General features: G+C 35.6%; 1 protein-coding gene across 5 annotated transcripts in view; it reads left to right on the forward strand.

The window, feature by feature from the left end:
- LOC129793286 (band 4.1-like protein 4) overlaps nt 1–13,989 on the forward strand; it is a 45,348-nt gene extending 31,359 nt beyond the window's left edge. Inside the window, exons 7-14 of one of the 5 annotated variants that reach the window (XM_055833149.1) lie at nt 343–512; nt 1,038–1,232; nt 2,106–2,747; nt 2,846–3,058; nt 5,312–5,428; nt 5,497–5,643; nt 5,729–5,852; nt 12,791–13,989. In XM_055833149.1, coding sequence (XP_055689124.1) covers nt 343–512; nt 1,038–1,232; nt 2,106–2,747; nt 2,846–3,058; nt 5,312–5,428; nt 5,497–5,643; nt 5,729–5,852; nt 12,791–12,826 — 1,644 coding nt within the window. In that variant the 3' untranslated portion in view covers nt 12,827–13,989. Of the gene's footprint in view, nt 1–342; nt 513–1,037; nt 1,233–2,105; nt 2,748–2,845; nt 3,059–5,311; nt 5,429–5,496; nt 5,644–5,728; nt 10,750–12,790 lie in introns of those variants that run through there. The other 4 variants (XM_055833140.1, XM_055833159.1, XM_055833123.1 and 1 more) reach the window with 4 other exon arrangements.
- The last annotated feature ends 238 nt before the right edge of the window (nt 13,990–14,227 follow it).

The raw sequence follows: 14,227 nt of genomic DNA on the forward strand, positions 1-14,227 counted from the left end.
CATACCTTAAGGTGAAGATTTTTGTAAAGAAAAAAAAACGGTTCAGATGCTGAGAATCTTTGCTCTTTTTGCCCTTATCTGTTTAATGAAATTTTACTTATATTGAAAAACAATTAATTTTTTATGTTGAAGGATATAAACCACCTGCTAGAGGGAACCCCTCTTCGCCACAACTTTGAATTCTTTATCTACCATCTTTGTCGAATTTTTTTAACGGGTGTCTTCCGGGTCAAAATGAGAAAAGTTCCCTAATTTAGTTCCTTTTAATTAAACATCGAGCAACTAATTCACCTTATTCTCCTCATTTCCTGCACACACCAACGCTCTGGGGGCACTACACAGAATGAAGTGAGTACGTATGGCTTTGAGACACCCCGAAAGTCTGCGTGCAAACATTTATGGCGGTGCTGCGTTGAGCATCACGCCTTCTTTCGACTGGTGCGAGTCGCGCCGATGCAGCCTCCGGCTGGGACGACTGACTTGTTTGCACTGGGATCACGTTTCCGGTACAGGTAATTAGATTTAAAATTCAATTTATCTTTTGTGAGTATATTTATCTATCATTTTCCAATCTTGTACAAAGAAAGATGATAGAGTACCCCATGCGCATAAAAGGGGGGAGGAGGCGAAAATATCGTTATGTATTTGCGTATTCGCTGTAAATCACTGGAAGAGTGACTTCCTATTTTATGTAAAGCCCCTCCGCACACACACAATGCCGCCCGCCAGACAGATGGGAAGAAATTGGATCTCTTCTCCGGCAGTGTTGAGCAAAATTGTTGAAAATATGCAAATGGGAGCCACAAACCCGTGATGGTCTTTTGATGTAATCCCCATTTGCCTGGCGTTACCCATTTTCCATTAACATTTCATGGGGCATATAAATTTCGATTATGTATTATGTTCATGTGCACATTACATATACATATTTTGTACTAAAAGCTAAATTGGCTCATCTTGGGAGCCTCTTGCAATTCCCCGTCACGAAATGCGGCACTCTGGGCTGATGGAAAATGTCGCTAATCTTCATTTTGCAGTGGGCGCACGGAGAAGCAAGCTGTTCGGGATGCCATGAGTCACGGAAGGACACCGCCCGCCTTCACCAGAACACCATCCCGGCGACAACCGAGGCGGGTAATCGATGAGCTTCTCGATGCGAAATCATCTGAGAGTTCCGGCAAACAGGCAAAGCACGAGATCAAAACAATATCAATACCGCAACCTGCACAAAAGTAAGAACTCTTTCCCTCTTCTCTAATACTCTCTGCGTTCAACATTATGCGCTTCGTCTGTCTATATGTATGTACCTATTCCCTCGCAACATAACTATATGTTGCCTACAATGTATTTCTACATGCACTTATTTGCATGACACGACTTCTTGAGACAGATATACAGGAGACAAGAAGTTAACTTTTAATTGAATGCGGGAAGCCCACAAGTATTTGTTTACAGGACAAGATTTTTTCTTTTCATTCAACTTGGGAAATTTGCTAAGAATATGCAAATTCAATGGAGTAATCGTTCTTTACTTGTACGTACATGCAGAAAATTTCTAGGTCGCTCTCTCAGAGTTAAAGAAAAAATTCAAGGGGGAAATCATTTCATTGAATTATTGACAATTTGATTAAAATGATATGCTAAATTGTTTTAAATTCTTTTCTAAATATCATTAATCCATAAAAGATTATTTTTTAATTACTCTGTGAATTTAATTTTTTTTTAACCTTTTTTTTTTAAATCAATTCTTTATAGCCTAGAAAATTCCTTTTCTAATTTTCAAAATTTCTTAAATTAACTTTTAAAACTTAATTTTGAAATTATTTTTAAACTCTAAAATTATATTTCAAATCTCATTAATTCATTCACAAATTTTGAAATTTCTTAAAGTTTTTTTTTAAGAACTTAGAATTAAGCTCGAAACTTAAAGTACAAAGAATTTTTTTTAATACTTGCCTTAAACTTTTTTTTTTTTAATATTTTATCATATTATATGACATTTTCCTTTTAATTTTACTTATACAATTAGGAGATTTTCTTTTATTAGTTTGAAAAGGATTTCTTTTCTGATTTATGCTTTTATGTTGGATTTTTTTTTATCTTAGCTCCGATGTACTATATCGGTCAGCTTGCAGTATCCCTGCGGCTGTCAATTCACGCTCTTTCCAAAGAAACGGCAGCAGCACTGGTGCCCCGGATTCCCCGCGTAGCACAAGAAGTGCCCCGTGGGTACGTTCACAGCAACGTGGTCTCTTTGGTGTCACAGCTAGTCCGAGGTCTGTGAGGTCGGCCTCTCGCGATGGTCCTACGCATCGCTACCGCTCGAGCTCAGTGGAGAGTCACTCATCGAATGACTCAAGATCCTGTCGGCGGCACAAGAGTGGCAAGAATAGGCGTACATCTGACAATGAGAGTGAATTTTCTCGGGCATCGGGTCGATCGGGACGATCACACAATTCCCATCGGAAGCACAGACGCCAAAGATCTAAGCATCGCCGCAATGATTCTGGCTCGGAGAATGATAGTATGAGGACACGAAGTTACTCAGGCCACCGCGTCTCGGCGGGATCGGTAGAATTAATTGACTCAGGAACTCAATGGCGAGAGGTGCAGCGGAAGCAGGCAGAACTCAATGGGTATAGCTCCATTCAACAGGCGTCCGTCATTAAGAGCAATCTCATTCCCAAACACCATGCCGGTGATTCTGACCATTCGCACCATCGAAGCAGAAAGCACCGCAAACATAGGTGAGTTAGTGGGCATTTAGTGATAGAGAGTGAGGGAGCTTTTCCACAAAGAGAATGTGGTGGATGGATGATGTGAAATACGTACACAATTCTTGCAGATCTCCTTCTGAGAGTCGCACGAAAATATGGTCGAGTGAATTGGCGAAGCATCTGCAATTTGATTTAGTGGATACAACAGGCATGACAGAGGCTCAACTTCGTGAAATACCCTACACTGTGGTGGAAACCAACTCCATTAAGCGTCCCAATACAAACTCCCTCAAAGTTCACAAGAGCAGCACCAATAAAGACCGTGTTGATAGGATACGAGGGTGAGTATTAACTTTTCATCTGATACCCCACCCCCCACCCGTCCTTCGCTTCCCTATGTTGGCTCATGCTATGTGTACACAGCATCGTACACACACTGCGTCGATGGTAACATGAGAAGCTCTCTCTCTCCGTACGATGCAAGTTTTATCCGATAAATTGAATATTTGTACAACATAAAATGTAAATGCGGTGGCACCATTAGGAAATTTATGTTTTCAATTATCAATATATACGACGCCTGGAATATTTTGCCTTTTGGGGAATCATGTTGAAGGAACCCCGCGCATAAAATTTTTCATTGAGCCACCCAACCAACATGCACAGCATTAGCACCCAGCGTGAGTGAAAATGGGGTGTTTACTGTTATTTATGAAAACAGTGTATGGATGTGAATATCCGGTGAGCTTATCGGTAGTGTTGTATACTCCCTCTCGGAAAATATCCATAAAGGAGCGCATACTATAATATTTTTCTATATAACAGAGTCGTTTTATGTACATATTTATGCCATTTATGCTGATAATGCTTTAGAGATCAGGGAGGTTGCTATCAGAATTTCAAAGTAAACAATTTGAAACAATATATCTGTATTATGTGGGGGTTACAAGTGGGATGACTTACCTGAACAACATTGTAAGTCCTTAAATAAGGTGCTTGGTTTTTGTTTTTGGAATGTAAGTTTTACGGATCTTCTGGGAAATTGGGGAAAATATTAAAAAGGATGTCATGCACAATACAAGGGCAAAGTACCTAATTGAAGGAAACGCTGAAAACAATTTTAACCCACTCAGTCTTGTAGGGAATCAAAAAAGGATAAAGAATCGCCAAAAATATTCACCATTTTCCACTGGGGTCACAACGAAAAAAGGCAATAAAGTTTTGTAAAAATTCAAAAAAATTGGCCGCTATTCGCCATTTTGTTCATTTCAATGCATGAAGCATATGTTTCAATACTTCCTCAATATGAGCTTGTCGATGAGAGTTTGACATTTCATTTTTTTTTGGAGAAAATAAAAAAAATTGCGTATTTTTTAGTTTAATTATCGTGGTAAATGTGTTTTACGTGTTGATTGAGTGATTTTTATATCTGAATACCTGAAAAAAGAATTCCCGCACAGCCTGTGACCGTCTCAGCGAGCACATCATTGGTCGTGGAAAAGGTCTTGGGAAAGGTGGTGCCAAGAAACATCGTAAGGTTTTGCGTGACATCATCCAGGGAATCACAAAACCAGCAATCCATCGTCTTGTCCGTCGTGGTGGTGTGAAACGCAAAGGATTCCAGCGCAGAGGATCTTTCAATTCGTGAAAAAGTCATCTTCAAGACGATCCACGACCATTGTTTTTGGATTGTTTGTTTTGTAATGAGAGATGTGCTCGCTGAGACGGTCACAAACTGTGTGGGAATTCATCCTTCAGGTATTCAGATATAAAAATCACTCTTGAACAACACGTAAAACACATTTACCACGATAATTAAATTAAAAAATACGCGATTTTTTTTTATTTTCTCCCAAAAAAAAATGAATGAAATGTCAAACTCTCATAGACAAGCTCATGACGAAGCATTGAAACATATGCTTCATGCATTGAAATGAACAAAATGGCGAATGGCGGCTTATTTTTTTGAATTTTTACAAAACTTTATTGCCTTTTTTCGTTGTGACCCCAGTGGAAAATGGTGAATATTTTTGGCGATTCTTTATCCTTTTTTGATTCCCTACAAGACTGGGTGGGTTAAAATTGTTTTCTGCGTTTCCTTCAATTAGGTACTTCGCCCTTGTATTGTGCATGACATCCTTTGAATTTGTGATAAAAAAAAATCCTTTAAACATTAAACTTTAATTCAATTTAGGCTATATTGAAGTTATACTGATTTAGGATCTATTATGTATCTATTCTTAAATTGGAAGACAAAGCCCTTAACCAAGATTTGCTTATATTTAAGACTCTCGCCAATTTTATTTTCTTGATTTTGAGAACGTAAAAAAATGGTATAAAAATTTCTATCTTCACAAAACCTACATAGATACGATTAAAGAAAGAGTTTAAGAATTTCTTACGCAAAGATTCAAGAATTTTTGCCAAGAACTTGTTTTTCTAGTCAATTTTAAAGTTAGATTTCGCGAAAATAAAAAAAATCCTCGTCAAAGCTGGGTTAAGAAAATTTTTATTTTTCCTAAATATTTTCCTAGATTGGAAAAGGAATTTAAAAAGTAGGTTAATAATTTAATTCAACATAATTCCGTTTTTAGGATTTATTTGACAGAAACAAATGAAACACCCGGCGTGGTGGATGGTTCCATTAGATCTGCAAGCACCATAAGTTCTAACAGAGATGCAGATAGAGATCGAAATAATGGTCTTGTTAGGTACGCAAACTAAAATTATTTTTTTTTCTTACAATTTTCCTTAAATTAATTGGCAATGAATTGCGCAGAATGATGTCCAGTTTGAGTATGGGAGACTTTATTTCTCCAACGGGTTCGAGCTTGAGTCCCCTAGATGGATCAGGACTACGGGTATCGCATGAGCATACTGACTCTGGCCTAGGTGCAGACCAGGACTACGCTTACTCATCCGAAAGGTAGGTGTTTGCCTTAACTGATTTTTTAAGATGTTTTTTTGTGTGCCCTAACTTGCAATTTATTAAATAAATAAAATAATAATAGATCCAGCGATAGTACCAAGTATGGTACAAACAAATCCTCTGGGGCATCCGTAACGTCGGGTCAGCACAAGATGACGAATGGTTCACAGGCCGGTGGTACCTCACTATCAAATCATCATCATTCAGTGAGTACCAATCGGAAGCCTCCGGTTCACCCAAACCGGCAGGCAAATAGTTTAAAGACATCCACATCGGTTCCTGTACATAATAACAATAACTACCACGCCGCTAACAACAATACCACATCTTTGCTGAGTAATCTCGTTTATCACAACGACCTCCATTACACGTTTAGTCTTAATCGCATTCCTGGCGGTGGTTTCGGTGGTGGTGGTGGGTTCACATCACCCATAAGTGCAATGGCTTTATCGCCTAGCGATGGTCACGGCAGTTGCTCAATTCGTGCACCACGTGGTACCAAATCCGATATTGGTGTGCCAATAAATAGGCGCCATTTAACAAAATTGTACTCAAATGCAACTGCCGGCGTCCATAGTGTAGGGAAGTTGGCGTCGGTAAAGTCGGAGAATCAACTGGCTGCCTTCCACATCTCCGGTGCTTCCACCGACTACCTGGACAATTATAAGACTGACACGGGCAACACATTCGCGGCACTTAACACGAGTAGTGCGCACAATAACAATTTTATTAGTAATAATAACCATAATGGTTCAGATCAGCTGCAGCGAACTAATGTAAATAACACAACGCTTCCTTCCCCACACCAAATGACTACGGGCACAGCGGTTGGGCCACTGCTTTACCTTGATACGGAACATCAATCAGCAATGCGATACGTAAACAACGCCAGTCGATTCTACAGCAACGTGAGTAACCTACATACAAACCTACCATCCTATTTAAATGAGGGGCATACATATTTTACATAATATTCAGCATAATATCTTCCAGCAGTGGATTTATTTTTCATTTTATATCCTCCCCATACTACTACCCCCGTAAAGAGCACTAAAAGTAATTAACGTTAGAATTTCAGTTGTCGTTTGCATGCTTACTAATCCCTAAAAGTGATATGTTGCTGCAAGAATGTTTAATGTGATTTTTTTTTCATGCTGAATTGGGCATTGCTCTATACCACCTTCGCACAGAACATGCTAACAATGAGTTGGCGCATTTATTTCCTTTTTTTTTGCTCTCTCTCTCGCGCAAAAAACAATTAAAAAGAAAGTATATATGGGTACAAAATGTGTGTGAAATGCACTACCTATATACACGGTACTATGTGTACCCACTTATGCTTTGTTCTTTCACTTTAATAACTTCATTTTGGTATGAATTCTCGCGCAATAACATGTGTGCCTTTGCACTATTATAGGTACCCTATAAGAAGGTATATTATTAACTATTTTATTTACACACAAACTCTTACACATAATGTGGAGAGACTTTCACAAAAGATGTTATAGTGCTACACGCAGGAAACTTCAAAGAGACAACACTAAATTAATTTTCCTCCCATTTGTACACAACGAATGGGAAATAATTGCAATAATTATCCAAATTCCACGTTATGGGGAATGCTGAATTTTCCAACTCTGCAAACAATTTGAAAATTCATCATACCGCGCGTGTTGGGAAAATGCTGAAAAAAATATATACATGAGCCGTATGCGATAGAATTTCCATATGCATTTGAAAACCACCCCCTATAGCAATATTTAATGATGAACCTGTATTTGGTAACCTTTTATCAGTTATATGAATCTCATGACTGATCCAACCCCCTTCAGACATGCACCTATTAAATTTCATTTTCAGCTTCCGCGAGGGGTTGTTGGAGATGAAAATTTCGTAATCGTTGTCATTAATTAAATCTCCCAGCACCACCCTGTACATGCTACATTATGTATTGTATTATATACTTCTTTAATCACTCAATTACATGAACCATTATTTCATATAAATGACTTCGGTATATAAGTAGTGTGTGAGGATGAGGATAAATTATGCGGGTATATCTTCACAGATTGCCGACAGTACAAATGCTGAATTTCAATACAGCTATTTCATGGAGATTACACATGAGATTCATTCATGGTAACATCCCCAAAGTTCCTAATTCAATTACAATGACCCACACGCATCCTTTGTATGGTATTAAATCAAGAATTTCATACATACATATATGCAATAATAGCAAGGGGAAGATATTGAGTGTAAGTGGTGTACATAATCTTAATGTTGCTTAAATTAGTATAAGTTTGATTTTATTAAGAACGCGATAGAATTACATATGAAGGTCGGGAAATTCAAGACAGGAAGGTTCATAAAAAGCTCTAAAAGCTCTTTAATTTTTCAAAGGCCATTTTACCCAAATCTCATTGGGAAATACGACATTTTGAACTCTAATCTGACTTTTTGTTCTTCCAATTGAGAATGTTCTAAATTAACTTCGGCACATACTTGCTGGATAGTCAAAAAATCATTGTTTTGGGCAGAAAATCTTAAGATATTCAACTCCCGGAAAATACTTATTGCTTCCTATTTCGGATATCCTAAATAGGATTTTTTAACCTGACATGTTTTGGGGTTAAGATTTTGTAAAACTTTGTTCAAAAACTTTAAAAATTTTCATAATTTACCCAAAAATTTACTCCCGAAATTTTCCAATCAAATTCTCAGACGAAAGTTCATTCAAAAACTAAAATGGTTTATGTAATTACGAAAAAATCGCGTCCTTATTGCAAAATATCCATTCTTCATGATTGAATAAGTACCTAGGATACCTAGAGAGAGAGTCCAAAAAGTCACTGCCGGTAAGAATCAGATAAGAATTTTACCCTGGAAAAATTAAAAAAAAAAACTTTAAATTTAAAAAATAGAATTTTAATTGTAGTGAATAAAATGTTAGCTTTGCGCATCCAAGGATTAAATCTTGCATGGAAGAAAACAAAAACCTAATGATGACGTCAATATTTGCATTTTTTTAAACCAATTCTCCCATTTGTTTTTAAGAATGAGAGGTTTTCCCTACAAAAAAACGGGTTAACTTATTTTCCAATATTTATATTTAAATTTTCTTTTTTTTTATTTATTTGTTTTTTGGTTTCAAAGACTTTTATTTTGTTTTATTAAGCCATGGACTTTAAATACTATTAAAGCCTTGATCAGTCTTTATAAACCAATTTGGTTAATGATAAATCATGTATAAATTTAGAAAGATTTGTTGATAATTAAATAAGGAATTTTCACACCCAACCGTGAAAAAAACACGAATATATTTTTTTTGTTTCTGTGTTCTTTTTTTTATTATTATTACTAGGCCAGCTGAGAAGTAAAATAACTTTTAAATAAAGTCGGCCTAGCCAAATTTTGCACCATTTGATTCAAAGAATTATAAGAAACCTTTTTATACTTACTGTAGTGCTCTAAAACTTATGCTCGTTTCAGAAAATGCGTTTAAATATTCCCATACATTTTCCCATAGAAGCCATCAAAGCCATTGAACGAACAAGTGACGTCACTGGGGGGTTCCAAGAAATTGCTCACACAAACCACATAAAATACTATAATTTTTACAATTTCCACTCAACAAATAATAACGAGGATTAAAAAAAGTACTTCCTACATGAGATAATGCAGAAATAATAAGTAGGGGAACGTGGCCCAATTGCGACCCCCTAAATTCTGTTTCAGAAGGATTGAAAAAAGTCATATTAAAATGAATTAAATCTTCCCAAGTTTGGTACCATTGGAAAGGTCATTTAATAGGCTAACTTTGTTCTATAGATGCAAACATTCTATCTCTTACCTGTTCTGAGTAATAATGGAATTAAAAAAAGTTGCTAAAATTGCGCTTTTTCACCACGGTGTTCTAATTGCGACCCCCCGAGTGTTCCAATTGCGACCCCCTGTTTTTGCCGTAATTTGTGGGTTTTTCACTAGTAGATCACTTTTATCACTACTATAAATAGGAAAAACACCATGAATTACCCGGAAAAGCCGGAAAATCAAGAATTTATTTTCATTCTTCCCCACATTTGTTTTGACATTTCGCCCTTGAGGTGACTACACACACTTTCACACACACTGACAATTGCGCACTCACTGACGTAATTCGCAGAAAATCCACGAAAATTCTTCTGAGGAATGCGTAAATTACACTAACTACACTCCCCTTTGGCTTTAGGAACATTTTCACTGCGAAAAAACTTTCAAGAAACGTGAAAAAATATTGATTTTCCCAAAATCAAAACACAGCGCGGTCTGTGTGAGAGAGACACTTCCACACCACTACACGCATGCGCGACTGCTTTACCGTGGTGAATGGTGGAAATAGACGGTCCGAATTGAAACATTTTGGGGGTCGCAATTAGACCATTCTGCATGTATTACATTTTCACTTAATTACTTAAAATACCTAAAATCTTTCAAAAAATTGTAAATCAAGTAATAAACTAGACCCTCTAAGCTACAGAAACGCGGCATAATATGAGACATAATAGTGGGAAAAAAACTCATATCAACTTAGTTTCTAAAATCAGAAAATGTCGGCCAAGTGCTGAAAATGAATTTTGATTTTTTATTAGTCCTGTTGTGTACCAAATTAATTTATTTTAGGCGCTAACATTATCTTACTATAATATCTTCATAATGTAGTGAAACTAATTTTATAATATTTCGTCATTTACGAGAAAAAGGGGCGGTCGCAATTGGGCGGCGGTCCGATTTGGGCCACGTTCCCCTAAACATACATTATTTCACAAAAAAAAAATCCCCACAAAAATGAAAATATTTACTCGAAAATTCTCAACTGTCAAATCATACTTTTTCGGAACACGAAATTCAGCGACGTCGCATGTTCGTTCAATGGCTTCGATGCCTTCTATGGAAAAATGTATGAAAAATTTTTCAAACGCATTTTCTGAAATGAGCATAAGTTTTAGAGCATGCACGTAAATATTAAAAAAAATTCTTATATTTTTATGAATCAAGTGGTGCAAAATTTGGCTAGGCCGAATTTATTTAAAAGTTTGGGGTCATTTTCCGCTAATTCTACTGGCCTATAGGGGTTCCATCAATTCAGATGATTTCCCCGGTTTCTGTGTTCTCATTTATTTTTTAAGGACCTATTCTTGATCAAATACTTGCATGTTCTGGCATGAGATCATTGAAGGTTAAATTAAATTTTAGGGGATAATTTATCAATTCTAATCTAAACGAAAAAAAAATAAAGGAAATGTACTGTACGTACACCATTTACCCGAAATTTCCTTCCCTGGAAAACAGTTTATACCTGTAATTGATTGCATGTTAAGGAACGTTAGCATGTGAATAAGTTGAAGAGTAGCATGCAATTATGATTTCACACTCTGCAAATATTGAGAAATTTTTTTTCTGTGTTCTACTTCATTGACGATGAGAATAAAATTTTTACTTTGATACACCTCATGCCCTCATTTTTTTCCAATGAAATAATTTTGAAATTCTTCAAATAACGATAAAATATGTTGTATGAAATTGCAATTTAGAATCAAAAGTCAATCATAACGCGTCCAGTTATAAGAGTTGGTGTCCCACAACGTGTAGAAGTTTGTTTATGCGTTGTAATGCGATTTGTGAGCAGAATTAGTACACTTTGATTTTTTGTGAAATTCGGCAATTTGGTGGATAAAAATGGTCATATCTCTGGTTCTATAAGACCTACAGAAATTTTTTGACTAGTTTTGGAAAGGTATTAAAACAGGCTATAAATTGAGATAAATTTCAATAATTTTCAAGGTCACCTCCAGAACACAAAATGAAGATTTTTTGTTTTACAAGAACATTTTTTGGCCTTTTTCGTCTTGAAGAAATGGTTTTAGAAGTTTTTGATGTTCTAGAAAGTTGTAGAGTTTTGCAAAACCATTAATTTGATACCAAGTTGAGCGAAATCGGACAAGCCGTTCAAGAGATATGGTTCTTAGAACTTTTCAAATTCAAGAATTTTTCAAATGGCTATATCTTCTAAACGGCGACATAGATTTTCTTCATTTTCGGACTGAAGAAAGATATTGAGTCAGGCTACAACATTTCAAAATTTAAAGGAAAACGATAACAGATGTTGGGAGATATGGCCCCTTAAAGTTAGGCAATTTTTGTTTTTATTTTTAGCGCCTCTTGCGGATGTTTTTGAAACTTGGAATGTTCTAGACAGTTATAGGGCTTCTCAATACCTTTCATTTGATACCAAGATGGTCAAAATCGGTCAAGCCGTTCTCGAGATATATCGAAAAAACACTTTTTGCTTAAGGCCGCCATATTTGCTAAACCGCTTGACCGATTGTCAAGTATGAATTGTTGATGAAAACATCTCTCTGAGCTCTACAACATACTAAAATTTCAGACCTCTAGCTATAAGGGAAGTGGTTGACTTTATTTCAAAATGGCGGACGGCGGCCATCTTGGATTTTGAAAATGCGAAAAAATTAAATTTTACACCCACATTTCTATAGAAAACTTCAAACCGGAAGTCTATATCAGTTACCGTTCTCGAACTATAAGGCAAAGTTTGGGCGACCGGCAGGACGGCCGGCAGGCCGGCAGGCCGGCAGGCCGGCCGGCCGGATCAAAAATTTTCCACCACCATTTTCGTTATGTGGGATGTCTAAAACGTGCTCATACCAAGTTTGAGCCCGATCTGAGGTGGTCGGTTTTTCCGACGATTACAATACTTGGTGTTGGCCACGAAGTGGAACACCAACTAATAGTGGAGAAAAACCCGAAGTGTTCGGTATGAAGGACAAAGCCCATAACTTATGTGCAAATGATCAATTAGCAACAATTCTTGCACCAATTATCCAAAGTAGACGGTAAGTTTTGGTTACATATAACATTAATTGTAAAGTACTTTTTTTTACATCGCGCCAATGACAATGTAATTTATTTTAATATTTATTAGTTTATTTTTTTTATTTAGTTGAATTTTTCTTTTAAAAAAATATTGGTGATTGATGGATTGGGTTAATTTTAGATTAATGATCTTTCAAATTCATTTGCATCTCATTTTCTTTTTCTTTTGAATTTTATGTAAAAAAAAAACATCAATTTGGTTTAATTTCAGAGCGCAATAATTGGTGAAATGAGTACAGAGTTATAACAGTGCAGCGACCAAAAATTTTGAGCCTTGAAGACACCACGAAAACAGCAACATTCTTAAAGATTAGATCTTTCAATTTAATGTGCAATCACTTTAAAAAAAATTCTTCTTATGTGTAAATATAGGTAACTCTTCTGCATTCCTTTATCTTGTGAGTGTTTTTTGTAATTATTTAAACCGCGGATAAAATTCAATTTTCGTGTAAATTTTCATAATGTGTAATTTATGAAACGAAATCAATTTAAACAAAAAAAATGAACGAGCGGTAGTATTTAACGAAACTTTTAGTATGAAATGCGATACGTACAGAATAGAAGCGAAACGTGGAACTTTTCGAAAAATGATAACGTCAAAAACAATGTAGCTATATATTTAAAACCCCCATTGTGGGTTAATTTTGACTGATATTTACTTTTACACCCACTCTACAGCCAGAAGTATATTTTGTAAAAAAAATCTGACTCGATGGTTATAATTTTTTATACATACCTATAGAAATATTCATCCATATTCCAAAGGTTAAATATATGACGTAAAAAAAATGTATAAAAATAAACTTATAAACGTTTTCACGAAAGAAATCAAAAAATAATTTAGAAAAATTCTACCGGAAATACATAAAATTTTCAATCGGAAATTAATTTGCAAAAATCAAAATTAACAAATCTTCTCTGTCAGCATAATAAAATATGAACATGTAACCGAAATTAAATTGAAATTCGCACGCACACAATTGCAATGTTGTACTAAATATTTCTAATTAATTTATTATACGAAAATCATTACGCCCAAAAACTCATAAATGGAAATGTAATGAGAATTATCATGAAAATTTGTATGCAAAACAAAGTGTAACAAGCATTCTGCAAATTGTACTACATATGCATAGAAAGCATATATTTATGTATTTGCAAGTACGAATAGAGCAAAAATTCCAAATATACCAATTTTGGGGAATTTATGATTAATGCATTTATAAATGTTAAACGAAAATGTAATAATCTTCTTTTGCATCGGAGTTTTTTCGGTATATAATGTCAGATAAATTGAAAAAAAAAGATCAAAAAAAAAAGAAAATACAACACTGTGAAATTTAATATTGATATAGCCACGAAAATTTTGTAATAAATCCTTATTAGTGTGAATAAAATTAATTCCACGGATATTTTGTCTACGAATATTAAATTTTGCTGCAAAAAGAGGGAAATTCATTCATATTCTGCTGCACTTCGTGGAGACTAACCCTTAGCGTGACGAGAAAAAAATTGTATCGCCACATACCCCCTATTAACTGTCATAATGTCATAATATACAGTCTAGCCACAGAGATTTTATTGACTCACACATGCTGGAATTCTGGCTGGAATTGGGCGAGAATCGCATAATTTCAACCAAAAAAAA

This window comes from Lutzomyia longipalpis, chromosome 1, assembly GCF_024334085.1.
Source record: "Lutzomyia longipalpis isolate SR_M1_2022 chromosome 1, ASM2433408v1".
Lineage (NCBI taxonomy): Eukaryota > Metazoa > Arthropoda > Insecta > Diptera > Psychodidae > Lutzomyia > Lutzomyia longipalpis.